This window comes from Doryrhamphus excisus, linkage group LG12, assembly GCF_037039965.1.
Source record: "Doryrhamphus excisus strain RoL-2023G ecotype Guam linkage group LG12, RoL_Dexc_Guam_v1.1, whole genome shotgun sequence".
Classification (NCBI taxonomy): domain Eukaryota; kingdom Metazoa; phylum Chordata; class Actinopteri; order Syngnathiformes; family Syngnathidae; genus Doryrhamphus; species Doryrhamphus excisus.
In genome coordinates this window covers 6,764,198-6,791,717 of record NC_136368.1, presented here as the reverse complement: position 1 = coordinate 6,791,717, position 27,520 = coordinate 6,764,198, and the positions used below count along the sequence as shown (strand labels likewise).

General features: G+C 40.7%; 2 protein-coding genes across 2 annotated transcripts; one reads left to right on the top strand and one right to left on the bottom strand.

Annotated features, from left to right (window-relative positions):
- The first annotated feature begins 480 nt into the window (after positions 1 to 480).
- Positions 481 to 27,160, top strand: LOC131135888 (general transcription factor IIF subunit 2-like). Its single transcript, XM_058082297.2, has 8 exons — positions 481 to 692; positions 904 to 977; positions 1,093 to 1,111; positions 1,608 to 1,752; positions 22,502 to 22,583; positions 25,962 to 26,061; positions 26,125 to 26,268; positions 26,915 to 27,160. Exons 1-8 carry the CDS (start codon positions 627 to 629, stop codon positions 27,047 to 27,049), a joined length of 765 nt encoding a protein of 254 aa, XP_057938280.2. The 5' UTR covers positions 481 to 626; the 3' UTR covers positions 27,050 to 27,160.
- On the bottom strand, positions 12,282 to 14,384 carry kctd4 (potassium channel tetramerization domain containing 4). Its single transcript, XM_058082295.2, has one exon. The coding sequence runs from the start codon at positions 14,175 to 14,177 to the stop codon at positions 13,401 to 13,403; it is 777 nt and encodes a 258-aa protein (XP_057938278.1). The 5' UTR covers positions 14,178 to 14,384; the 3' UTR covers positions 12,282 to 13,400.
- Positions 27,161 to 27,520: the final 360 nt, after the last annotated feature.

Sequence of the window (27,520 nt, the reverse complement as noted above, 5' to 3'; positions counted from 1 at the left end):
TAAACGTTGTGGATAATCGTTTTGTCATGATTACACAAACACCAAAGCAAATTAACATTTCGAATGATCGAATGATGCATGAGTCACCAAGATTTTTATATGTATTTTAATTTTTCTTATATATATATAAAAAAATGGCATTACTGTTAACATTTCAACATTTTTTTTGACATTGTGCCTTTTTTCTCTATTTTTCAGATTGTACAAATTGTATGTCTACAAACGTGTGTCAATAAAAACATGCCGTCCGGTTTGGACACCCCTGTTGTAATACTTGTAATACTGTATATTTACTCCTTCATCATCGTCACAAAGCAACTACTGCCTTTAAGACATGTTATTTATGTATTTTTCCTATTCTTTCATCTTGCTCAATGATGCAGTAAATCAATGACCATAGTAACATCATTACAATGCTGTACTTTGATTCATTTTTTTTGTCAGCAGCACTGAAGGAGCATGGTTTGTACAGCAGAGTATATAGCTTTTTATTTTGAAATACGTAACCGGATAAGGAAAGGTTAAACTTCCGGTGAGAGTATGTCTACCTTAATCGGAGATGTTAAAATTCACCTGTGCCCGTTAATGTGTCCCCGGTCGTATTGTGACCAAACGTTGCAGTTAATATGTCCGAAAGGGGGGAGGTTAATCTTGCTGGCGCTAAGCAAAGTAAAGGAGTATGGCTCGTCAAGGTTTGTTCACCTGAAGTCAAAATAACTTACTAGCCAACAACTAACAAGATGTCAAATGGTGGCTAACCTAATTTGGCTAATTTGGGCTAACCATTAGCCCAAATAATCATTCAATGAATGCGGATGGTGTGCATATTATGTATGGATTTTTGCTGTTTTCGTAATAGGCATAAACTTTAGGTTAAAACGCTGACTCGTTTACTTTCTCCAGGTTCCCAAATATTTAGCTCAACAATGGGACAAAGCAACAGAGAAAGGAGAAGTGGGAAAGATAAGCATTGGAACGTATGTATGTATGTTTGTATGTATGTATGTATGTATGTATGTCATTGCTGAATCATTAAGGAGAGAAACCTTACTGAGCACTTACTTCTGTTTTGTTTCCTTTTCCACCTCCTAGGAAGCAAGGCAAAAGTCAGGTGAGTCATTTAATATACCAAAATGCATTTTTATAATATAATTTACACATTATTCATTAATGCTCAATGCTGTTTTTACTTTTGTGTGTATAGGGTCAATTCAAGCATTGTTTCCTGTAGTTTTAGTCCAAACTGTACTGTACATTGTTGTTATAGAATAGAATATCTTTATTGGCATTATGATAATGAAATTAAAGTGCATACCAGTCAGTGCATTGTTGTAAGACCACACATAAGAGCCTAAAAACACATAAAAGACTAAAAAAAACATACGTAAATAGGTCAAAATAGGTCACACTGATACGCACTACCTACAGTCAAACCTCTGTTTTTGTACGCTAAAGTTTTCATGAGATTTCCTTAACAACTTTAACCAAAAATGTTATTACATTTTCATGCAATATTGCACATAACTAACTCATTCTTTAAAATCAAGTAAACCACGGTTTGTGCATTTTTTTAATCACATGCAACTGCTTTGTTCATTTTTTTTCAGGTTTGTTTCAGCCTGAATGAGGAGCTGACAGCGCTGGGTGCAGTTGGGGAGAAGGATGGTCCTCTGCAGGTCCCCCGGGATCATCCCTTCACCATGAACTCAGTGGGTGGACAAACCTTGGCTGTCTTCAGCCTGGGTGTCAGAGGTCAGTACTTTGAGGCCAGCGGAATTTTGCAGTAAGTGGGGAAAAAATAACCTGTGTCCATTTGTTTTAATGTTTCTGGCATTTTCAGATAAAACTGGACTTTTTAAAAATTTTACCCATCATTCACAATCCTTATGTGAAACATGAACACATTTGTTACTCTTTTTTATACACTATAATGATAGAAAACGAGTTACTATGAGCTAGATAACGATACACGTCATGAGACCTACTTATTTTGAGGCTAAAATGCTAGCAAAAATGGAAAACTGCACTTAAAAAAATGGCTGATCGTCCACAATCCTTATGTGAGACATGAGCACACGTCTTTCTTCTTTCTGTGCATTTTGAAGACACTGCATGAAAACAGATAAAAAGAGACAGCTCAATACTGCACACATGGCAATCACTTATTCCGCCAGTCACGAGATCGGGAAAATAATAAAAAAAAAATGTTTTTGCAAAACGTTTTTACAAGTGAAAGTGTCATCATGTAAAAGTGATGGTGTAAAGGACTTATCAGTAATAGTTATGGTGAAGGGTTAGAATTAAACAAACGAATTTTTTGGACACCTTTGAGGGGACCTATTATGCTAATTTTTGTATTAAGTTGTCGTCGTCTCTTACATAGCTTTTTAGATGTAGTAGAATCTGCACCTATTCCATTTCTTGGATTTGTGCTTCCTGCCAAAACGGTCTGCTGTGATGGGTCACACGCCGAAAGTGCTTCTTAACTATGAACCATATAAGGACGTCTGCCCCTCTGTGACATCACAAAGGAGCAGTTTTACCACGCCTTTTGAAACAGAGTGTTTTGAGCCATCCCAAACTTCTTTCGGGGCTCACTTCCAAATACGCAAACCTCATTATCTGAAATTGTCATTTAACACGAGAATACAACATTCTAAACTACATTTATAGGTCAGAAAAGTGGGAAAAGCATAATAGGTCCCCTTTAAATTGTGCAAATGTAACTGTGATGTTCCTTTTATAAACTGGTAAAGCATGTACCAAAAATACCATAAAAGTGGCATACAGCATGTGACATCTTGACACTGAATGAGTTTGCATTATTTATAACACAACTGAAATTATATGCGACTTCTAGGCAAATAAACCGGGGGCATAATGTAAATTTCTGTGCATAAAATTGAAATAAAGCTTTCATCAGGGAGCACCCTTCATCCACCACAAGATTTATGCTTTCACCGCCCTCAAGCACTTTAAATGCACCCACTCTGGCACATTAATACTGTACCACCTACATGTGATAATGGCTTTCTGTTCGTTTTTGGCTTAACTTTAATCTTGTATATACTGGACTACATGTGGAAGTTGAGGTTGAAAAGCTGTCTTTTTTAAGGGTCTACATTATTGATTTGTGAGTTGTACATTCAAAGCTTCAAAGGGAAAAAATAGACATCCTTTCCTTGGGGAGTTGATTTTTTTTTTAATTATAATGTTTGTATGGTCACTTCTTCACTGTGACACCACTCGCCCACAGGAAGGTGTACAGTATGTCACTTGTCCGCCACTCCGCCACAGTCACTTTCTCTTACACCGTACGTCTGCTCATGTTTAAAGTTTTTGGAGGCATATCCAAATAGTACAACCATTTGGGCTTCCAGATTTTGAGGTTTGCACATTTCTTGCACGGTGCACTGCATTCAATCTCCTGTATCATTTTTTTCAGTAAGAAAATGTTGATGAGAGGTTGCTAATGGCAACCATCAGTAACTGATAAATACATGAATGGTGTCTGACTTGGCTTTGTGTGCTGTCGCGCTGCCAGCGAAATTGTACTTCATTGTTTCCCCTCTAGCTGTTCTGCTTTGTTCCAGCAAGAAGCATGTATTGATCAAGAAGTTGCTAAGCAACAGGCTTGGTTGCCAGAGAAGTGTGGAGAGAACAGAAAGCCAGATGTAAGACATTGCTCTGTTACTTCAGGGTATGATAATGTGTTACAACAGATAAAAAAAAAACAAAAAACTTGAATCTGTTCAAGTTCAAGATGTGTCCCTGTTGCATCGTCGTTCAAATGATGCATGAATATCAACAATATAATGTAAACTTTGGATGGCTTACTTTGTGGTTCTGCTGATGAGTAAGCGTATGCTGCCGATGCCAAAACAATGAATATGCAATTACTGTGCAGATGATAGCATTAAAGCTTGTCTTTACACATGCACATTACGTCCATTGCCAATATGATAATGTGTGAGTAGGAGGACGACCAGCACAATGACGAGATACCAAGCTATATTTGCTTCAGTGACGATGACTTGTTCTTTGACATTTTCCTACTTTGCAGTCACACCGGCAACCGCTCGACATCCGTCTGTGCAGTGCGGTGTAGTGTTTCTCACAGGACTGCGATCTGTTTGTGGCGTGGGGTAGATGATGTCATTGTCTCATTTGCATAATTGGCCATGACACGAGTAACAAGCGTGAAAAGCAAAACACGTTTGGAAATACAACTAAATTAATGTTACTCAAGACAGAGTGAGTGCTTTTAAATGGGAGAGGGTCCGCATGATTCTTTACCGGCATAATAGACTCTAGATAGATACTCTATACTCTATACTCATCTGTGCAATACTTGCTTTTATGGTCAGTATAGTTACTCCAGACCCCATTCACTGTGCAATATCTGATCAACCTCCATGTGCAATATTAAGGGCTCTAAATGCAATATACTAAGTTCTATGTGAAGTATTTCCATAATGCCTCATATTAACTCTCTAACAAGATCTCAGTGTATGGACTGGTCATAGATCTCATCTCGTTTCATATTATCTACATACTGTATTGTATATAACTCTGGGAAAAACTGTTGATTTTGTTAATACTTGGGTTGTTTATATTGTTTATTTTTCTATATTGTGTATTTTGTACTGCTTAACTGACTCTACTCTTGCTGCTGTGCAATACAAATTTCCCCACTGAGGGACGAATAAAGGCATATCTTAATCTTAATCTTAATCTTAATCTTATGTCCATCTATGTAATAATAGCGATATATAATAGTAGTTGAGTCGTTGAGCAGTGGTGTTCAAGATACATCTGTAAATGGGTTTTGCTTGAGGGATGAGAACAACCTGAAGCGCTAAGAGGCAACGTTGCGATGCCACTATGCGGAGTTGCAGTGACAAGCTACATTCACAGATTCCCATTGTAGCGTGTTTTATGTGAGTTGGCAAACAGGTAGTGTCAAATGTCGCTGTGGCGCTCCAAATATATTTGTGGTGAGCTGCCACAAATAAATAATTGTATGGGAAACAAAGGGTGTCATGCACAGTTACATGGTGGCACTATTGGCATGGCATGCATACATTCTACTTTACGTGATATTCTGATGTATTTAATCAGTTTATTTGTTGTTTTGCTCTTGTTTTCCACAGCAGTGACTGTAGCATAATTTTAAAAGAGTGAGTAAAAGTTAAGTATAATTTTGTTTTAGTTGAATTCTCTTGACCTTTGTTTTCCTTCCAAGTGCGTTTGTACAGATGGTGGGGCCACATAATTTTATTTTCACATGATTGCCTTCAACGGCGGTCTAGTGGTTAGCGCACAGACCTCACAGCTAGGAGACCAGGGTTCAACTCCATCCTCAGCCATCTCTGTGTGGAGTTTGCATGTGTTCCCCGTGCATACATGGGTTTTCTCCGGGTACTCCGGTTTCCTCCCACATTCCAAAAACATGCTAGGTTAATTGGCGACTCCAAATTGTCCATAGGTATGAATGTGAGTGTGAATGGTTGTTTGTCTCTATATGTGCCCTGTGATTGGCTGGCCACCAGTTCAGGGTGTACCCCGCCTCTCGCCCAAAGACAGTTGGGACCCTTGTGAGGAAAAAGCGGTAGAGAATGAATGAATGAATGATAGCCTTCAAACCTCATGGCTTATTAATAAATAACACCATCAATAGGACAATCATTTAGGACACAACACACTTTATTCACATTGATGATAGGCTCATGATATATCGTATTTTCCGGACTATAAGTCACACTTTTTTTCATAGGTTGGCTGTTCCTACGACTTATAGTCCAGAGTGACTTATAAATGAAAAAACTGTTTATGTTACATAAACACTGGACACCTTTACTGTTCATGTTTATTTTTCGTGTAGCTGAATAACCATTGTGTTAGCATATCTTATACCTATTCAGCCTGTTCTCTATTCTTTTATTGTTCGAACTTGCCTTCCAAGAGGACGTGATGTCTGTTTGGGTCAAGTAGTTTGTAAAATAAATTACCTGCAAAAAATGCGACTACCTAATTATGCAGTTTTGGCCTTGTGCGACTTATAGTCCAGAAAATACGGTACGTTGTTGCCATTCCTCATAACGTTACAGTTTGTTTGTTTGTTTTTTACAGGCTTTTACTGCCTTAGACAGCAAGTAGCCTGTGACTGGCCTCTGGAAGTAGTGTTACAATACACGCCGTTCAGGCTGATAAATTCAAGAATACATTGACAGAGGAAATGATTATCATGGTAAGGTCTTCTAAACTGCCACTTAGATTAATTTCAACATTTAAAATGACCTGCCGAGAGGATACATAACCTTAGAGTCATTATCATACATTTGCCACTGACATTTTGTGTGCATGTAGGACTTGAGTCTCAATTTTATCTGGGTTATATAATCATAACATGGTCACTTTCTTTCACAGTTACTTGCAAACTACACCTACGATACACCTACAGTTATTATTCAACCCTCATTGCAGGAAAGGGTTTTAGGGAAAAAAACATTTAAATTATATTTACGTATAATTAAATCTTACAAGGACTTGTATATTAACTAAATGCAACAAAAATGACAATACCTTTTCTAATACACTAACATGTGTCCTTTTTGTAGTTTCCTCAGTGACAAAATGATTCAACCCCTTAAAGATGACCATGAATAGAGGTTTCGATCAGGTGTTTTCAGCCAGATGAAAAAATACCTGCAGATGACAGACAGACAGACCCACAATGAGCAACAATCCAGCAGTTTTAAAACAACTGCAATACTCCTAGATAGTCAGGTTAAGTCCAGGGAACGGTCTAAGAAGTCAAGAGAGGAGGTAATTTCTCTTCATAAGGAAGGATACGGATATGATAAGATAACAAAGAAACATTTCAAGACAAGATTTGAAGCATTTTTCACAAATGTCAAGCTAAAGGCACTAGCTTCCTGGGTGTGGCAGAAAGAGTCCCTGCTGTCCATTACCTGAAGCGTAAGGTGGGGGGGAAATCCCTGGGTGACAGATGAAGAAATGGATAGGACTTATCATAGAGAGGTACTCGGGTTTCAGCCCAGACTATAAGGCGAAATGAAGGTCTCCGCGCTAGAACTCACATAGACAATCCACAATGGTTTTGGGATACTGTTCTTTTTGGAATAGGAAGAATGAGGCCTATAAAGAAAAGAACACATTGCCTACTGTGAAGCATGGCGGGGAGGTCACTCATGCTCTGTGACTGTTTTGCTTCTTCAGGCACAGGGAAACTTGGTAGTGTGCAAGGTACCATGAATTCCATTAACTACCAGGAGATCTTGGGTGTAAATGTCATGCAGGCAGTGACAAAACTGAAGCTTGGGAGACGTTGGACCTTCCAACAGGACAACGATCTCAAGAATAACTCAAAATTTACCAAAACTAGGTTGCAGATAAAGGGCTTAAAGATTCAGGATTGGCCATCGCAATCGCCTGACTAAATCCAACAGAACATCTCTGATGGGACTTGAAGAAGGCAGTCGCAAGCCCCAGAATGTCAATGAAGTGGAGGCCTTTGACCATGAAGAATGGGCTAAGATTCCTGTATATCACTGCAAGAAACTTGTGTGAGATCTGTTTCATTTCTGAAGGACGTTATTATTGCTAAAGGGTGTACTAAGTACGACTATTTGACCAAGGGTTGAATAATTCTTAGTAGTAATAGAAGGAAGTCGTAATCATAGAAAGGACATTTGTTGCTATACTGTATTACAAAAATTATTATTGTGATTTAAGTTGCATTTGTTTAATTTAGTCCTCTGATCTGATAACAAGAAAAAAATGGCAAACTTGCTAAAACTCATTATTGCAGTGGGGGTCCAATAATTTTTAACACAACTGTATATTAGCGCAGTTTAACACCGTTACAGTGGTGTCTGGGTTTTCGGTATTAATTCCTTCCAAGAGGTTCGAAAAAACCAAAACATGCAATCTTTCAGACATGAAAACGCATTTTATAGAAAATAATTATAGCTTTACATACAGAAGATAATGCAAAGTAATCATAGTTGAAGTTATTGTTGATGCAGACTGAATTAAATAATGTTTCTCACTTTGTTCATCAAATTTCTGGCACTTTCTAAACTTGGCCCCCCCGGCAGCTTATTTAGCAGTCCCACTTAACAAAAAAATGACAGTGAGGGAGCATTGCGTAGGAAGCTTTGGCACTTGATTTCATGTAATACAGTACAGGTCAAACTGACAAGTTTGTTAGGTGGAAAACTGTGGCAATTTTTTTGGCGAAAACCATATCATACAAAAATTGGAGTGTACAAAAACCAAGTTTTGAATGTACACATAAAATTGACTGATGGTAGTAGACTGAATGGCAAACTGTGAGCTAGAGCATTTGCATATCCCCCAAAATACTCCCACCAGAACAAAATATAGCTCATTATAAACATGCACAAGTTGGCTGGAAACACGAAGTGTTTTTTTTTGGGCTTATGTTTTTTTTGCTAGTGTGAGAGGAGAATTATTGTGTGTTGCGTAGGAGTCATTGACTTAACAGTCACAGCAATTCTTGCTTCACTCAACCTTAAAAGCTGCTCACCCATCATCCGCAGTTTGTCAGCGTTTCAGTGGAGAGTTACTATCCTCCATTGTTTATGGTGGTCTGAACCAGGCCTCATTGGAGTCATTGGAACTGCAACAGGGTTTTTTAATCATTCTGATAACTGTACTTTCTTTATAGATTCAGTCATAGTAAAACTGAGGTTTGACATGGCAAGACATGACAAGAATGATGGGAAAAATAGCAAGTAAACAAAATCTGGGTTAAGCAGCGTGCCGCTAAATGTTCTCAGAAAATATTTTTAGGGGAGTAAGGACGTCATCCCATCCTAGGCCGACACGACTCACAAAAATCTGCTACACTGTTTTAATATTATTATTAGGTTCGTCATTGGTCTTGTTCTGCTTTAAAGAACCTTACAAAGGTCCTTTAGAGAGGTCCCGGAAGAACAGTTGATGAGGAAATGGCAGTCAGATTATATTCTCTGATGGGAGGCTCAATGTCCCACACATTGGAAACTCCCTCTTGTAGACCAACTGCTTTTTTTTTTTTTTAAACTAACTACAAAATGGGTTCTTTTGTGTTTTTCATCTGAAAGTGGAGTGTACTTGGTGTCTCCCACCAACTGCTCACCTTTTTTTTTCTCCCCCTTGGCTCTGACCTTTCTTCCGGGCTTGAAGATAAGAATCTCTGGTATGTTTTTTGTTGCTTCATTTTGTAGTTACTGTCGTGCAGATGACTAAGGCTCGACGCGAACAATGGGGTGTCTGAGCGAGAATGATGATTTGAGATGTAGGAATTGAACTTTATCAGCTTGTCTTGACCTTTTCATACTTCTTGGGTTATGTCATGTTTCTTCTCACACACTCATCATCCTAAGCTGCTTTTGGATGATGCATGAATCATTTGATCATAAGTACAGCACTCATATGTAAATACATGAAGCCCAACCTGCAATTAGAATCACAATGTTTAATTGTGCAGCCATCTTTTTTTGTTGTTTGAGTAGCTCACCTTTTGAGTTGGGAATTAATTATATGTCTCATGCTGGAGCTTGATGTGGGTGTATGCGTCATGATGGGCTTCAGGGTGTCACCTCCAGAAGTAGGAGCTTTTAGTTACTGTGGATGGGGTGGTGGCGCAGGGTGGAATGTAGGAAGGGCAGCGTTTACACATTTGAATCATACACATACACTTCTGCAGAAAAACTGGTCTTCCATGTCTGGCCGTCCCCGGTAAACAGTTTGGTCGTCATTACATCATGTACAAAAGATGCTTTTTTGGAAATCTGATACTTGATAAGTGTAAGACAAATATCCATCTATGCATCCATCTTCTTTCCCTTATCTGAGGTGGGATTTCAGTGGCAGCAGCCTAAGCAGAAGCCCAGACTTTCCTATCCTTGTCTAGCTCAACCCGTTGTCTAATTGAAAGACAGTCTCTCCAACGTGTCCTGGGTCTTCCCTGAGGCATCCTCCCGAGGGAGGCGTTTGGGAGTCAGCCTGATCAGATACCTAAGCCACCTCATCTGGCTCCTCTCAATGCAGATGAACAGCGGTTCTACTTTGAGTGTCTCCCGGATGACAGTACTTCTTACCTTTTTAAGGGAGAGCCCAGCCACCTTATTGGCCGCTTGTACCCATGATCTAGTTATTTTGGTCACTACCCAAAGCTCATGACTATAGATGAGGGTAGCAACGTACAGTAGATTCTGTGATAAATTCAGTACTTTGTCTTTCCGCTCAGCTCAGCCTTCTCTACAATGGATACAGAGTTTGTATCAATTCAGACGCCACACCAATCCACCTGTCGATCTTGCGTTCTATCCTGCCCTCACTCGTGACCAAGACCCCGAGGTACATAACCTTATCCACTTGGGTTAGGTTTTCATCCCCAACTCAGAGATGGCACTCCAACCGAACCATGGTCTCGGACTCTCACACCAGCTGCTTCACACGCGATCCAGTGAAAGCTGACCCAATGAAACCAGCAGGACCACAACATCTGCAAAAAACAGAGACTGAATCATAATGTTGATCGTTTAAACACAAAAAAAGTTATTTGTGGGAGCAAAATGAATGTTGATATGATGTCATTTCCAGTTTACATATTTCGACTGACAAGCCAACTGGAAAGCTGCAGTGTTTAACACTGTTTTTACTGTGTTACCTGTAACTGACACACATCCATTAGCTGTTCCTAATGTGAACTAATATAAGGGGTTGGGACGAATCTTGAAAATAACTAATTATCCATAATGTTTGCCTGAGTTTCTCAACTCATGGGACAAGAAGGTACTAAAATGACAGCAAAGGGGGTAATTTGACATGTTTTTGAATTGCAGTGCACTACTTAGGGTAATTGTACTACTTCGGGTAATTGTACTACTAACATGAAAATGGCACACATTGTAGTGAAATGCAGTCAGATAAAGTGTTTCTCCTTGAGGCAAGAGGATGATTGGCCTACTTTCAGGATGCTCTCCCAAAGGACTTCTACAGGTTGAGTTGCACACAATGTTCGCAATGAGCCAGTGTGACTTACTACTGTATTTCTGCGCTTTTACAGCAAGTAGTGTGTCCTGTCACTAATGTGATTGCCAGTTTAAGTAATAATATCCTGTGTTAAAAGTTTGATAACTTCATAGACTAGTGGAACCTTGCTTAGTGTCAGACTCTAACCAAATCATTTTGTCCAATAACAAATTATGCACATCTACTATCACTCTACTATCAATCAGTTCCAGAAAGGCAAAAATGTTCTTTAGTTTTACAAATACAGTGTTACGTGCTGAAAACAATTCAAAAAGCAAAAGGAATACTTGAACATTTCGGCTTACTTTTACCTTCACTGAAGACATGATTGTTGTCAAAGACACGATGTGGCACCAAAATCAACACAGACTCTAACTATGTTTCCCAGTAGGTTATTTCATGTTTCTCACCAAGTTTCTGCTTTTCTTTGGATTACGACTGCAAAATACCCCAAAACGGAGCCGAAGAAAGTTGCAAAACACAAAGCTTGTGTCTGTGTTGATGTCACCACATTGCATCTTTGGCAATGTCTTCAATGATGGTAAATGTTTGTTTCTTATGTGCAGTGTACGCATGTAAAATGCATTTTTGTTTTCAGCACATAAAACTATAGAAACGTGTTTTGCATTTATATTTTTGAAACGTGTGCCTGTGAAACTGTTAGTTGGCAAAGAACTACAGAGTCAACAGTTGAGCGAGCGAGCTGACTGTTTGACTTTAACTGAAGAACACGCTAACCAGGGCAGATGCTAAAATATGTGCGCTGTAAGATAGTCGATTGATTTAATTAGGTCTTGATAGATAGATAGACTTCCTTTATTGTCATTGCACAATAACACAGCAGTGAAATTGCCAATGAAATGTCATTGCCTGGCCCCTGTATAATAATAATATTACTAATAATGTGGAGAATAAATAGATGACATCAAATATGATCAACAATGTACAGCGAAAACAGTAAATTGCACAAATAATTTAAATAATTTTGGATAAATAATAATAATTTAAAGTTTTGCGTGTGCGTGTGGCAGGTAGAGGGGCTTATTTGGCATTGAGCAGTCTGATGGCCAGGGGGGAAGTAGCTGTCTCTAAACCTGGTTGTTCTACAGCGGATGCTGCAGAGCCTTCTCCCCGACGCCAGGCGAGAAAACATGCTGATGATAAACCACATAACTTTGCCTTTGAGTATCTTACCTGAAAACAATGGTTCCTAATCTTTTATGCAAATTTCTCTTTTTTTCAACTTAGTATTTTTTGTTGACTGTGCAACTGTTCTACAAGAAAGACACATCATACTCTTAGTTTAGCTCATGTCCTCGCTTTCTGTTGGTGTAGATTCATGCTGCTTTTCCAGCAGACCTGGCGTGTCCCAATGTTAGCTGGGGTAGGTCCCATCTCTTCTGTGACTCTGAACAGGAGGAGGAGCAGTAGAGAATGAATGAATGGATGAATCAATCCAAGATAGTGAAAAATGTTACAAAGCACACCATCCACAAAGATCCATTTTGGACAAAAAACCTGCACTTGCACAGAAGGTGCCAGCTTCATTTTATTCATAAAATGTTCACATTGAAAAGTCGCAGTCACTGCTGATACACTGACTTCACAAAGGCACACCGCACCAACACAAAATTAATTTAGTGCGCGCATATCATGCTCAATTCAAAGCCCTTACAACAGTCACTGCTGTTTGCACTAAAACTCAGCTTGATGCAGTGAAACATGAAACAGTTTGCCATTCTGATTAGGGTGGCCCAACCTGTTTAAGGACAATGCACGAGCAATTAAACCAAGTACACACATTTTGCAACACAAACATTGTAGTAAAAGCTCAATGGCACAGTGGTGCATACCATGGCTGGTTTTGAGGGTTCTGCACCAATTGAAAAAGCAGCAGAAGCAGAAATTGTGCAGATAAAGCGGTCCATGGTTTTTTCACCAGCCATGTATTTTGAAGTGGTCACTGTGACAGGGTCGCACTTTGGGTGTAAACATAGCCAACTGGCCTGGATCAATTCATTGTTGTCAAAGTCAAAAAGGTTGGTAACAAAATAGCATCCCTGTAGCTAATGGAACCAGAATCACCCCAGGCTAATTAAATGCTTTGATTGTGAGCCAGCATTATACAATGATTATATAAACACAACAAGAAAGCACAGTCTGCCTGTTGTTTTCTTTTCCCACCAATGACAAATCACAGCTCAGCACACATTACAAGACCCTCAAGCCAATATCAAATGTTGGAGTGGTGGATATGGAATCAGGCACTACTTCTTTTCCCCCTCGCTTGCCGTCACACCTCTCTTCTTTTCTTCCATCTGCCAGCCAGCCTACTTGACAAAATGCAGGGCCTCAGCTGCCACAATGGAGCCTTTGCTGCTGTCGAGGCTGGTGGCCAGCCTGAAGCCCGATCTCAGGGCGAGCATCACTGTCTCGAGTTTCAGGCAGTCAAGTGTGCACAAGAATGTGCTGTCCTCCTTCAGCACGAGCCGTGAGCCAGGCTCCGACTTGATGAAATGTCTGAACTGGATCACGTTGGATGACACCTCAAATTCTTCTGGAAAGCCATCTAAGCGGCTTTTGGAGATCTGCACCAGACGGCTTTTCACCTTGTCGATGAATGTGGCATCACTGCAGTACACTTTGAGCCCTTGTGACCTCTCATGGCTATCCGTCACCTCCAAAAATGCAGGCTCCCGCTGGGCCGCCCTTTGACTTTCCCACTCAGCCACGGCTTCAACAAGTTCGACCAGACGATAAAAATCTGCCTCCTTTCGAAGGAGACCCGCTTCCCGGAAATCGTCTGGAAGTTGGAGCTCTCCAGTTCGGAGGTAGTTGAGCACGTGTCGAAAAACTGGACCATCTCTGTCGATAAATGGGTTTCCCATTGAATCCATGTGCTGGACGGGTTTCTTACCGTTGGCCAATTCTTCCAGAAAGGAACCCTGGTGCTTAGCAAGAGTGGTCCTATGAGCAGTATACAGGAAGCCCCCTACGTTTAGGGTGATAGTGCCTGACGAGGGCTTCTTGAAGCTCTTGCTGGGCTGGAGCAGGTCTGGGTTGATGTGTCTCAGTTCACTTTCCATTCTTCTGAGGTTCCATTCCATTCTTCAGTTGCCCTCTCCAGCCTCGACCCAGCCTCCCCAGAGCTGCCGTGGTATTTTTTTTTCTCTTCGTTTTTGTTTTTTAGGTTTGAGAGGACGATGCTATGACGTGTTTTGGGCTCTTGTATGGTGAGAGCAAGTATGTGTGAGGGTGTGTAGTGGTAGATGGCTGAGTGGTGTCTGGCAGTGGAGCTCTGCTTAAAAACAGTGGCTCTCTGTACTGTCTCTCCCTCTTGCTCTCTTTTCGCTCTCTCTCTCTTTCTCTCTCTCTCGCTCGCTCGCTGTTCGTGAGTGGGTGGGCAGACAGCATCACATTTAGTGGGGAGAAAAAAGGGAGTAAAATAGCAGAGAAATAAGAAATCCTCACCCTCACTGTGTATCATTAAAAAAAATTATTTAAATATCTGGCCATTATAAACTTGCGCTATAAACTGCTGGTAAGTGCACTCAAATCCGCTGACTTGACAGATGGACCTTCAGGGCCACAAAGTCTTACATGATAATCACTGTACACTTTATAAACGATCACTGGGAATTAACTTGTACTGAAAAAACGGGCACTGTCTCCTGGGAGATGGCTTTTTTTTTTTGTATCCCGTCACATTACTCGTTGATCGCTTAGTGCGGACATGTGAAATACAAGGACAAGCATATTAAAGCTACAAAATGAATACTGACTCACCATCAATACGACCCTGGAGTTTGTTTCGCAGAGAGATGATAATGGTGTGGTTTGATCCATGTGCATGACAGATGCAGTGTGTTTTGACCATCCATTGTTTGGTGGTGGTTTGTACCGAAAATATAGGTCTTCATATATCATTTATCAAATAAATGCCCTTATTTCCATATTGATTTCCATTAAATTTTATAATTTCTGTTTTACAAAGTAGTTATACCTCAATGGTTCTACTGCAAATGGAAGTGTACTGTAGCAAGGGACTCTTGAAAAAATTATGCCTTTGTCTCGTGTTCATGCATTGTCAGGTTTTCCAATCATAAGCCATTAGTGGAATCGTTATTAACCACATTCAATTAGAATTGCAAACAAGGCCAAACGAGGCAGAGCGGATTGTGGCTAGAGTGGCTCCCTACCTTTCTTTTCATTAAAAATAGACAACATGCTTGTTATCTTCAAAGACAGCCTGGATCGGTTTTATACAGCTGGTAGAGCAAGGTCTGTTGAATTCAATTTCCCCAAATGCTGCAAACAAGGATGCTCCTTCCCTCTTAAAGGTGGTGAATTATTCATTAGGGAGCTGTAAGAGCTTGTGGTGAAACATGGAGTTACTGACTGCTGTGAAGCTGGCATGGCAACCACTTAAAATAGGGTCCTCCATGAGCGCAGAGCTGTCAATCTCATCCTCATTCGTTACGGACGCTTTTCTGCTACTGAGAGTCCTCATTTGTGCAAACGGTTTTATTGTTGCTGATCAGATGTATCAAACTCGCCAGATGTCAGAAATATACATTTAAATTTTAAAACAACAACAAAACCTTGCCCATCTTCATTATGTGGAATGTTACATGCAATTAAACAGTGATTAACTTCCCTCCTTGTCACTTGCTCCCAGCTACAAGCCCAATGGAATCATACAAGATGATTTGCCTCTGTAACTGTGGTCAGCCAGGCACACAGATCCCTGGGGAATGACAGTTAAGTTGAGCAGTGCTCACCAATGAGCCAAAAGCCCTGGGCTTTCAACTCATTGTCTTGCACAGCTCTTTAGGCATCAGGGAGTGGAGTTTACTTAATGTTGTTCACAAAGCCACACTAGTTATTACACATTCATACTTGCATAAGCCTACCCCTAAATGAAAGCCTATCTTGATTAGTTTAGTTTTTTTCCAGAAAGTAAAAGAACTGATTGCGATCCTTCTGTTATTCAACAGTAAATATGAATTCCATGTTTACCCTCTAAAACGCATTGAGGAACATGGAGTTTGGGGTTAATGATGTATTTTTTTTTTCTTCTGCATGTTGGCAAAAATAATTGCTGTTCTACTTTTTGTGAAAATGCATTTCTTGTTCAAATCTGAGCTAAACTGAGCACAGTCTGTTGGAAAATCACATCTACGGTAATGAAAGGAATTGTCGCATTTCCTTAATGAAGCAGCCTCTGGGCTGCAGAAATGAGCTGGAATAGAAAATTATATTTGGAGATCCAATCAGTGAGACACACACATCACACACGCTGTTGTCATCATTAGCATGTGACACTTTATCAGTAGCCAATCACTGTGTGTGTTTCAAGGTAGAAACACTCTAGTACTGTATAGTATAGTGTTGCTATAGAGGGGAACATGTACAAAAACCCCAACAGCAATCCCTTTTGTACTGTATTGCCGAGATGGTGAAATAATAGTGTAGTCCATTCATTCATTCATTTTCTACTATCTATTCATTCATATGCTTATCCCCACAAGAGTCGCGGGCGTGCCGGAGCCTATCCCAGCTGTCTTCGGGCGAGAGATGGGGTACACCCTGGACTTCGTCGCCAGCCAATCACAGGGCACATATAAACAAACATCCATTCACATCACACTCACATTCATGGACAATCTGTGGACAATATGGAGTCGCCAATTAACCTAGCATGTTTTTGGAATGTGGGAGAAAGCCGGAGTACCCGAAGAAAATCCACGCACGCAAAGGGAGAACATGCAAACTCCACACAGAGATGCCTGAGGGTGCAATCGAACTCAGGTCTCCTAGCTGTGTGACCTGCACGCTAACCACACGGGCACCGTGCAGCCTAATGTAGTCCTGTGGTTCTCGGTTTCCCCCCTGAATTGAAGTACTATTAAAGCTTGCATTCATTTATTCATCTGTGCAAATGACTGTGCGAGTTGCTGGCACCGACATTATTCAAGCTTGACTAAAGACACTTTTAAGCTCTTTTTTTTGCAGTATACCTTTTATTAATTTTTCCCAATTCTGTTATAGTTTAATTTTATTTGTGCAATGTCCCATGGGCCACAAATGGTCTTAGGGTACTACACTTTGAACACCATTACTTTAATATCTCTTAGTCAGGGTTGAGTGCATTATTTGGCGTCACCTCTGTAAGCAAATACAACTTTCCTTCATCGCTAGCGAAGAAGAAGGGTGTGTTATTTTAGCTGGAACTAACCGATGTGTTAACAATCATTTTCATTCCAAATGTTGAGAGTTGGGCTGTATGCCATCTGAACGAGTAGTGTACTCATTTTCCTATAGCAATCTACTAGCAAAGTGTGTGAAATGTAACTGTGAAGTAGCGGTTGCTGCATGTGTGCACGTGTTTGTATCAGTGTATTGATTATCAGCGAAGCTGTAAACCTCGGGTAAACACTGATAATGTACTGCACAATATAAGGCAGTTTTCAAAATAATGTTTAAAATACAATATATTGTACATTTTTGTACGCAATATTGGCCACATAATAATATTGCAAACATTTTGCTTGCCCTGTAGCTGTATCTGGCAAAAAGACCACTATCACTGTGTTATATTTCACTGTGCTCCTCTGCCTGGTGGTACAAGTACGCATGTTCTGCCAGTTCTGTCAGTAACACAGCAAAGCAATGATGCACTCATCAATTTGCATCACAACGGCAAAGCAGGCGCCCCTTCCATCACGCATGGCTGTGGCTATTTAAAGCAACCATATCATTACCTCTTTATGTGCTTGGAAACGATCATCTGCCCTGGTTGGTCACTAAGATCATGTTTAGATGTATAGAAAAAAAGGAAAGGAAAGCTCCCATTGTAACGGTGTAATGCTGTTATGTGCGTCTTTGTATAAACGTGCAGGAAAGGAATTGCCACCCCAATTTCTTGGCACTAGCTTAATGTTAACTTTTTGACATGCATCCATGTCGAATGTTGTGTGTTTATGTAATCAGCTTGCATCCGGCGGATGACAAAAGGCTAGGGACTGGTGGTGGATGGATGCTCGGTGGGCGGCCTGCTGTTTGTTGTGTGAAACATTAGGAAGGTCAAAGCTGCGAGCAGAGGGCCTTCAAGCAGATGGAGGTATGCGTTGAGTGAGAGGGGGTGGATGGGTAACCTTCTCGCCTTCGCACCTGTCTCTATTCTGCTATTGTCCTTACTCCTCTCATCATCTATTCCTCTGTTTTCTTGAAGAATGCCTTAATGCTCTCCTTTTTTACACAGCTGATCGGCAGTCTTTGAATATCTTATATCCTGCTCTCAAGGACTGTAAAAGTCGGGGTAAAAGAAACGACTTATGTGTCAGGGGAATTTATGCAATGGAACCTCTAAAATCAAAATGCTTCTCAGGCTCGGCAGTTTGGAGTTTAGCCAAAACCGACAAACTCATTTCTCTACAGTCCCACAAAACCTCTTAATCTTTTGTAGCCATAAACAGCAATAATTGTGGCCGGGTATTTGACCACTCCTCCTTCCTGGCACAGACCCGGCTTTAAAGCATAGTCCACAAATATCCATTAGAGTTGAGGTGATGGCTTTGCAAAAGCCATTCCAGAAGCTTAATGTTTGCCTGATTCATCAGAGTTGGTGTATATTGATGCATGCTAAATGTTTAAAAATATATATTATTTGAATATATTGCCACTGGAGAGTGCACTCAAATCTGAGGGCCAAGAAGTCTTACATTATGCCCTTTATAAACAGTGACTGGGTAATTAACTTTATGTACTGCAAAACAGGGTAATGCATGAAACTCACACTAGTGCACACATAGTGAGCAGTGTTACAGATAATGCTGCAAACATCATCGTAGCCTGTATGGTGTTTTAGATTTGATCTGCCTAAGGAACATGAGGTGGTGCATTATCAGAATGAGTTCATCAGATGCCTAAAAAAAGGTTCTGTTTACACTTATGTTGCACTAAAACAGTGTCATTGCTTTTGCTCCATTGCTGTGTACGCTGCATAAATTATGTGCATCATGTTAACTGAAAAGCGGACGGCACGGTGATCGAGTGGTTAGCGCGCAGACCGTTCAATTCCACCCTCGGCCATCTCTGTGTGGCGTTTGCATGCTCTCCCCGTGCATACGTGGGTTTTCTCCGGGTACTCCGGTTTCCTCCCACATTCCAAAAACATGCTAGGGGCGACTCCAAATTGTCCATAGGTATGAATGTGAGTGTGAATGGTTGTTTGTCTATATGTGCCCTGTGATTGGCTGGCCACCAGTCCAGGGTGTACCCCGCCTCTCGCCCGAAGACAGCTGGGATAGGCTCCAGCACCCCCTGCGACCCTTGTGAGGAAAAGCGGTAGAAAATGAATGAATGAATGTTAACTGAAAAGTTTTTTTATTCTTTCACCTCTTTAAACATATGCATATATTGAAAGTTATATATTATTGCAAAATGCAATTTGAGCATTGGACATTTGTTTAAAAAACTTTGGGTCATACTGATATATGCCTTTATCTTTACTGTTTTCAATCGCCTTTTGAAATAGTAACAAAAACATACATACAAAAATATATTATGATATTGTCATTTTCGTGAACAATGTATCGTGATGTACCTGGACATACACAGACCTGTTTGTGATAATTGGCCTGTTGGAACTCCCAGTTTCAGCCACAAAGCTTTTCATTTGGGGTTGTTATTATTTTTGGGTGCCTGGAACACATTATTTGGATTTACATTATTTCTTATGGGAAAAATAATTATTTTTCTTTTTTATGTTTATTTTATTGTGTGTTTCGGTTTTTGTCTGATATTTTGGAACCGATCGACAACCCAAGGTTTCATTGTATTTTTATATTCACTATTTCCAATTGGATGAATGAGCAGTGTTCCATAACATACTGTGTTTTGGAGATTCCTCTGCACTGAGTGTCTGCAGATTGTGTTGACTGAAGCAGAGATTTATCACTGAATATTTTTTTTATAGTGAAGCCTACATGCTGGAGTCTTGTGTAAATCTCCAGAGTTCCTCCCCCACACAGAAGAGCCTCACTTTGTGGCCCTTCCACCTCCCCTGTAGGCTCACTAGCCAGGCCGGAGAGGCGTTTGTTTCCCAAATTTATCGTGTCTCCGTATAAGCAGACAAAATATCTTCATTTTTATGTGGTCTTGCCCCCACTTGGCTGCAGCGTTCATCTGTAGATCATCAGTAGCCCACATGGTCCTTGTATGGCGGTCCGCTTTTAGACACTTTACCCAATCATTTCCCATCATTGCCTTCATTTGAGGAAACAAAGTGGATGGAAAACATTCATTGCAATCCAAATGATGAATGCATTCACATTCAAAATACATTGACTGTAATTTAATTGAACTTTATGTGACACGTGATGTTGGACAGCATGTGGGGGTTGCCATGGTGACCATAGCTGTTACACCTGCACTAAATGATTCAAGGCTTTTATAAATCAAACAGCATGGCTGGCAAGCTACTAAAATCTTTCAGTCATCTCAACAAGACTAAAACGTCCCTGTGTATGTAGTTGTACATGCTTGTGTTTATATGCGTGTACAAATCCTTTGGCTGTTTGAATATCAACAAATATCATCAATGCACATTCAGAGTGGGTCGGTATTAGATTTCTGTCCGGTAATTCCGCATGAGATGGGAATGGTTGTTTATTGTAGAAGAAAAAATATCAGACCCTGGTATCAACCAATCTGAGCATAGCACGGTCAAACCATGAACTCAAAAAGAGCAAAATCAGTTGCAATGTTCCGATGGGAGACCCGCTGTGCCACCATTGTCAAGAGGTTGGCGGTGGGACACTCGTGACAACCGAACTGCCATGATCTTCTAAAACAGCGTAACATGATCAATCGTGAACACAAATAGAGCAATATCAGGGAGCGGTAACAGTTGTAATATTCCAACGGGAGATCCCGCTGTGCCGCCATCGTCACAGACTGTCGTCACTCCTGGAAGACGCATCATATTTCACACTTCTGTTCTTTGTCTCACTTGCCCACACATTTTGAAACAGGGAGACAAGGTGAGGTTGGCATGTGTCTCTGCAGAGTCAACTCATTCGCACATTTGAGGATTTCTTCTCCTCCGCAGGTCATCTGGACCTCCTGCAGCCCTTTTGAGCATCTCACTCAACTGTGGTGTGTAAAATGTAGCAGGTTCTTCCAAAGAGTGCATGTCCTGATACAAACAATGACTAATAGCACAAGAAAGCACAAATCACCAAGCAGTTGTCATTACAGCAACAACGCTTAGGTTAGTGCCAAGAGTGTATCATAAGAAAATGTGATATATTTTACCCAAATATTTAATTTAATAATATTTAATATTGTTTTATCTTTCAGTTTTTGATGTGTATCTACGTACTTCCCTTGGAAGGGAAACGCTATTTATACGTACATATGCAAGCAAGTGCGGCCGCCAGTGAAGCCTATTTTACACATGTGACCCCGTAGTGTATTCTTCTGTGCTGTAACTAGTTCTAATTATGCTTTTCAATCATTTGTGGGAGCGTGTTTAGAACCACAAAATGTCATAACATGGGAAAATATGACTATTGTCTCTTAAGTTGCATTGGGGTGACAGTAGAGGACGTGGTGGGTTGTCAAAACACTGCTAATTGTGGGAATGTAAAAAATAAAACAAGGCAATAGCGGCATACCCGGTAGTTCTCCGACAAAAAAAGCACTTCTAATAGATAAGACCCTGGATGAATGATAATAATAGATCATTTTCCCACCTTCAACTCAAAACCCACCTCTTTAAATCTGTTTTTAATGTTTAACTTTTTATACCTGACTGCTGTGCCCCGCCCCGCTTTTACTCATGTTTTAACTGTGTATTAACCAATGAATGTTGTATTTTGGTGTGCCTTTTATTCTGTTTACTTGCTTTATTCAACTTCATTCTTTTGTAAAGTGTCTTTGATTATCTTGAAAAGCGCTATACAAATAAAATGTATTATTATTTTTTATTCATAATTTATCAATGTACATAATAAGAGCGTTTGAGGCAGCAGTGGTGTTCAAGACACCACTGATGATGGCTGGGTTTGCTTGAGAGACATTTTGATGAGCTGGCATTGTGGAGACAAAGATCCCACCTGGCATGTACCATCATGATCTGGGGTGCAATGGAACAATAGAGGTTCGGGTTGTGCAGAGGCGTCAAATGGCACCTGGCAATGTGGAGATGTAGCATTAGATGCAGTGGAAACATATGTAACTGGAAATATGGGATGATAGTGTTCTGCTCTTCTTTTCATAAGCCTCCCCCTTTCCAATGTTAAAGGTTATGAAAGGGAACAAAATGTTTACAATGACACAAAAGTGGACAATAACACATGCGTGTGTCTGTCTGCGTGTGTGTGTGGATCGTGATGGGTAAGCTGAGTCACTGTCTTTGTTGTAGATGAGATCAGCCTGGAGGGAATGGTGGTGCACAAAGCTGAATGCAGACCCGTCGTCACTGACAACTACATGAAGCTAAAGAAGTAAGTGGAGTGAAAATGATTTCATGCTGAAATGCTGCCGAGGGATAGAAGTGATGCGAGCAAGCAAATATGGTGAATGAAAAATGACATTGCACTTTTCTAACAAGTCCATCACAGTGATATGCGATGTGTGATGTTTGGGCCAAAACATACAACTGTGTGTCCAACACAGCTATCAGCAGTCCAACTGTGTGTATATATGTGTGTGTGTTTGTGTGTGTGTGTCCACCTCTTTTAACCACCTTCTGATATTTGTCTGCTTTTTACTAGATTTTTTTTTTGTATGGTACAGACAAGTGGATGTTATCGCTATAGCAACTGTATCGCTGGCAAACGAAAGCACTACAATGCAGTCCAATGCAAACAAAGCACATGTTCACATTTTTTTTTGTTTTTGTTCTTTTACTTGTTTTGAGGTCGCTTCTGTGTCCTCCAGCAGCCTGCAAAATGCACCCAGGAATGGTACTTTGTCAAATTAGATTTTTCTGTACTGATCATTTGGTTTGGATCTCGGTCAGACGTTGCAGATGGCCACGTTTGAGTACACACAGAACTTGGGTTTGGAGAACTGGGCGTCATTTTCAGACCTGACATCTGAGGTCTCTTCCCTTGCCAGTTCCAACAAATGTCCAGTTATTAAGGTTTATTTCACATTCTGGTTTGACTTGTTTTCACTATGGATAGACACTTCATGGAACGCTAAATTATTTGAAAAATGGTGTATTGGAATGGTAGAACAAACAACTGAATCGGGTAGAATTTTGTCAAGCTCACATGGGTGTGGAAGTGGTTAGGTCGAGTGTTGGTGACATAACAGCAAGCAGAGGAATAGTCATCAAACCCTGCAACAGTGCAAAGCACAATGTTTTTTTCACTTTTTAAAATGTTGTTAAATAATCATAGCATATATAATTATGTGTCCATTGCTCCAAAGTTAATTATAAATCTGACACACCCATTTCGGACCTCCCAATTGTATTGATTTGACAAAGTTTATCTACTAAAGGTAGCAATATGGGGAATTACATCCCAGTTTACGTGGTGGCGACGTGCAAAAATGCAAAATATTGTCTGCGTGCCCGCAGGAAAACCTGTGTGTGACCCTTTGCATGTGCCGCAAGTTTAAAAAAATACATTGTGTACATTGCTTGGTACGGTAGCGTATCCACAAAGACCCGGGTGTCTCTTCCCACTGTAAACTATAGTTCTCCCAGGCACGATAGCCGTCAGTGCTAAATGGAAGTGAAGTGGGCTGCATGAGCCCCGTACGATGCCCACACAGGTACAACATACGACAGCCTTACATGAAGCCCGCCTTACACACACACACACAAGTAGCACACCTCCCTCACAATCTAAAAGCTACCAATTTTCGATAGGAGGGCGAGTGGTCAGAACGTAGGTGTCACAAATCACTCGTTCCATACGTACCACACAATTGGAACCCATAGGACTTACCCTACTTCCTTTGGCTGTTGGTAATATTGGCCTGTGGCATATTCTAAAAATGCAACAACCAAAATGAAAAAATTAGCAATATTGTTACAATTATAAAGTAATGGTAATGGTTTAATTTCATTTGAATATGCATCAGATTACAATTGAATGCATCACATAATCAGTTCCCAGTTCCACATGTCCAAAAGGAGTAGGAAGAAGCAAAGCTTATTAAATCCTACCCCTCCATCTGGTACTTTTACAATCAGTAACTGTTACATTTGTTCACTTCCTGCCTTTCTAATATAATTTATTTTTTAATGTATTATTTTTGTATTTTATTTTTGTATTCTTTTTGTATTATTATTTATTATTATTACTTAATCCATTCCATAGTTTGATTGAGTAAGGACCTCAAACAATGAACAATAAAGTCAAATGATGAAGGGAAAAAGATGGTCATTAAGTTGTAATTTTATGAGAATAATGTAATATTATGAGGAAAAATCACTTAATTTTAGTAACATAAGGTTGAAATATTAAAGTCATAGTATTTTGAGAAATAATTATTCAGAAAATTTTTGATGACTGCATCTGGCTAAACAAGATAAAAAAAATTTAAATGTAAATCAATTAAATAATCAATTAAATAATGCTGTCTTAAAACTTTCTAATGCATTTTAATTAGAGATGCAATGTATATTATTATTTTTTTAAACCTATATCGATAACTTTCTGCTTCTCAAGACCGATATGGAACTGATAACCAATTTTAATATCTACTTTTTAACTGTATTTGGTACACACCTCTGTGATTGGCTGGCGACCAGTCCAGAGTGTACCCTGCCCGCGACCCTAGTGACGATAACTGGCATAGAAAATGGATGGATTTACGGATTGATTTATTGATTGTGCAGACCTGAGGCAAAGAACTACTTGAACAAACCTGGATTTGACCAACTAATCAAAAATATCACGACATTACATCACTACCATCAGGAGAACCAGGGAGCACAGAGCGGAGGGAGGCAAAGCTACCTGATGTGGCCCAGAAAAGTGCACTATATTCGGACACGCTCCAAGCAGCCGCAGGTCAGGAGAACCAGAGTATAGAGCGGGAGGAGACACCTGGCGTGACCCAGTGAGGTGCACTGCATTCCCAGCTGTCTTCGGGCGAGAGGCTGGGTACACCCTGGACTGGTCGCCAGCCAATCACAGGGCACATATAGACAAACAACCATTCACACTCACATTCATACCTATGGACAATTTGGAGTGGCCAATTAACCTAGCATGTTTTTGGAATGTGGGAGGAAACCAGGGTACTCGGAGAAAACCCACGCATGCACGGGGAGAACATGCAAACTCCACACAGAGATGGCCGAGGGTGGAATTGAACCCTGGTCTCCTAGCTGTATATTAGTAACTGTTACATTTGTTCCTAGCGCTATTTGACACTGACACAGATCCTGAGACTTGTTCCTAGCGCTAACCACTAGACCGCCGTGCTGCCAAAAATGAGAATTTTCAAGCATAACATGAAACAAGTAATGTTACTGTAATGTTTGGTGAGATGCACAAGCACCAGACCTTATCGCCGGAATAGGCTTCTCACAATAATCCTTAACATGAGCTACTGTGGTGCCCGTAACCCACACCAAGTTCAAACCGAGCTTGAATCTTTATTTTGTGGATGTAAAAGTGACTGTAGGGGTGTTATGTATTTTTAGAGGGCTCTCATGATGTGGAAATTCACTCAACCATGATAAAGGAGGGATTCATTGGTGGTTTTCTTTTCCGCAGTGTCGTCATTGTACAGCTCGTATAGCGAGTGGCGCCCTTCCACTGTGCTTTCTTATCACAGTCGTCCAATCCTTTGCCCGAGTGGAATGGCATCAAAAAGCCAACAGATTGTGAATGTGATTGTTGTATCCGTGTCAGAGTGCAGATGAAAGAGTCCTTGAAGCCTCAGCGTTTGTCCCAGCAGCTGGAGAGAGCCATCACCACCGCCTTCAAGCCGGTGGCCAACCACAACTTTAACGTGAGATTCTAGTAGTAGTAGTAGTAGTAGTAGTAGTAGTAGTAAACTGAGGCTCTCTTCCAGGTGGAATATGAGAAGAAGAAGAAGTCAGAGGGGAAGATGGTGAGGGCTGAGCGACAGGTTGTGTTGGACATGCTCTTCGCCGCTTTTGAGAAGCATCAGTATTATAACATTAAGGACCTGGTGGACATCACCAAGCAACCTGTGGTGAGCAACACACACACACACACACACACACACACACATACATATACAATGAGTGTGGCGCAACAAACAATACACCTGCCCACTGGCCACCTTGCTTTGTTAAATTTGAACAAATCGCCCACGGCGTGACGTTTGTGCTTGTTCACACTTTCAGCTGTGGCCACAATTTGGGCCAATTCGCTCGCTCGCTCTTTCCCTCTCGCGCGCACGCACACATATGGGTTGCATCGATACCGTGGATTTGTTCCAGCAACGGGAGAACGGCGATGTGTAGGTGCTGATGAGACCTCGAGGTCCTCCTCTCTCTCTCTCTCTGATTGCATGTGATTACATAAGCATCAGCCGAGTGGGAGACAAACGCACGCCGAGCACTTGGCTCGCTCTCCAACGAACCCAACCCAAGTCACTGAAATTGTTGTCCGTTGTCAAATAAGTCTTGCCGGCGCGGCGCTGTTATTCATCGGGTGGAGCGCCTTTCTAAACACCACAGCGGCACCCGGTGGACAGCGATAGGATGGTTAACGGGGAATTAAAAAGTTTTATTTTTATTTACCGTGTAAATAGAATCAAACAGAAGACACGTAAGGAGGACACAGGTCTCGGTCGTGTCATCACGTGATTTTTGGTTTCTCGCCATGTGACCCAGACCTACCTGAAAGAGATCATGCGGGACATTGGTACGTACAACAGCAAGGGTGCTCACAAAAGCACCTGGGAGCTGAAACCAGAGTACAGACACTACCAATCAGCTGACGAGGGGGAGGACATGCAGACGGCCTAATTCAAGTGGACATACACTTTTTTTTGGGGGGGGTTTGTTTTTGCTTCAAGTCCATTTTTTTCCACTTCAAATTAGGGAATTCAGTAAAGTTCATTTCCAGGCTCGTCGTGTCTTTTTTTTTCTCCCTCTCCTACGTTTGAGATAACAATGCATCTCCTTTAGCCATGTTTACATCACAGAAGGACAGCAAATATCCGTCTTGTTACATGTCACACATAAGTAACATGAAAAACTTTAAATACATATAGCACACTGAATATATTTTAGATTTGCTAATTACTCTGAATTAATGGTAATCCCACAATCCCAGAATGCAGTGTTTCTAATATTTTGACGCGGGAGGGTGTAATTCAGGGGTGTCCAAAGTGTGGCCCAGGAGTCAGTATTTTACAAGAATAAAGCCAAAATATTGAGGGGGAAAAAAAGTTGTAATTCAACAAAAAAAAAACAATTTTACAAGAATGTCAGGAA

Excerpts from the sequence above, each read along its gene's own strand:
- LOC131135888 (XM_058082297.2), top strand. The coding sequence starts at position 627 with ATGTCCGAAAGGGGGGAGGTTAATCTTGCTGGCGCTAAGCAAAGTAAA. Across the intron at positions 693-903 it reads AAGGAGTATGGCTCGTCAAG|GTTCCCAAATATTTAGCTCA; the intron begins GTTTGTTCACCT and ends TACTTTCTCCAG. Across the intron at positions 26,269-26,914 it reads ACATCACCAAGCAACCTGTG|ACCTACCTGAAAGAGATCAT; the intron begins GTGAGCAACACA and ends CATGTGACCCAG.
- kctd4 (XM_058082295.2), bottom strand. The coding sequence starts at position 14,177 with ATGGAATGGAACCTCAGAAGAATGGAAAGTGAACTGAGACACATCAAC.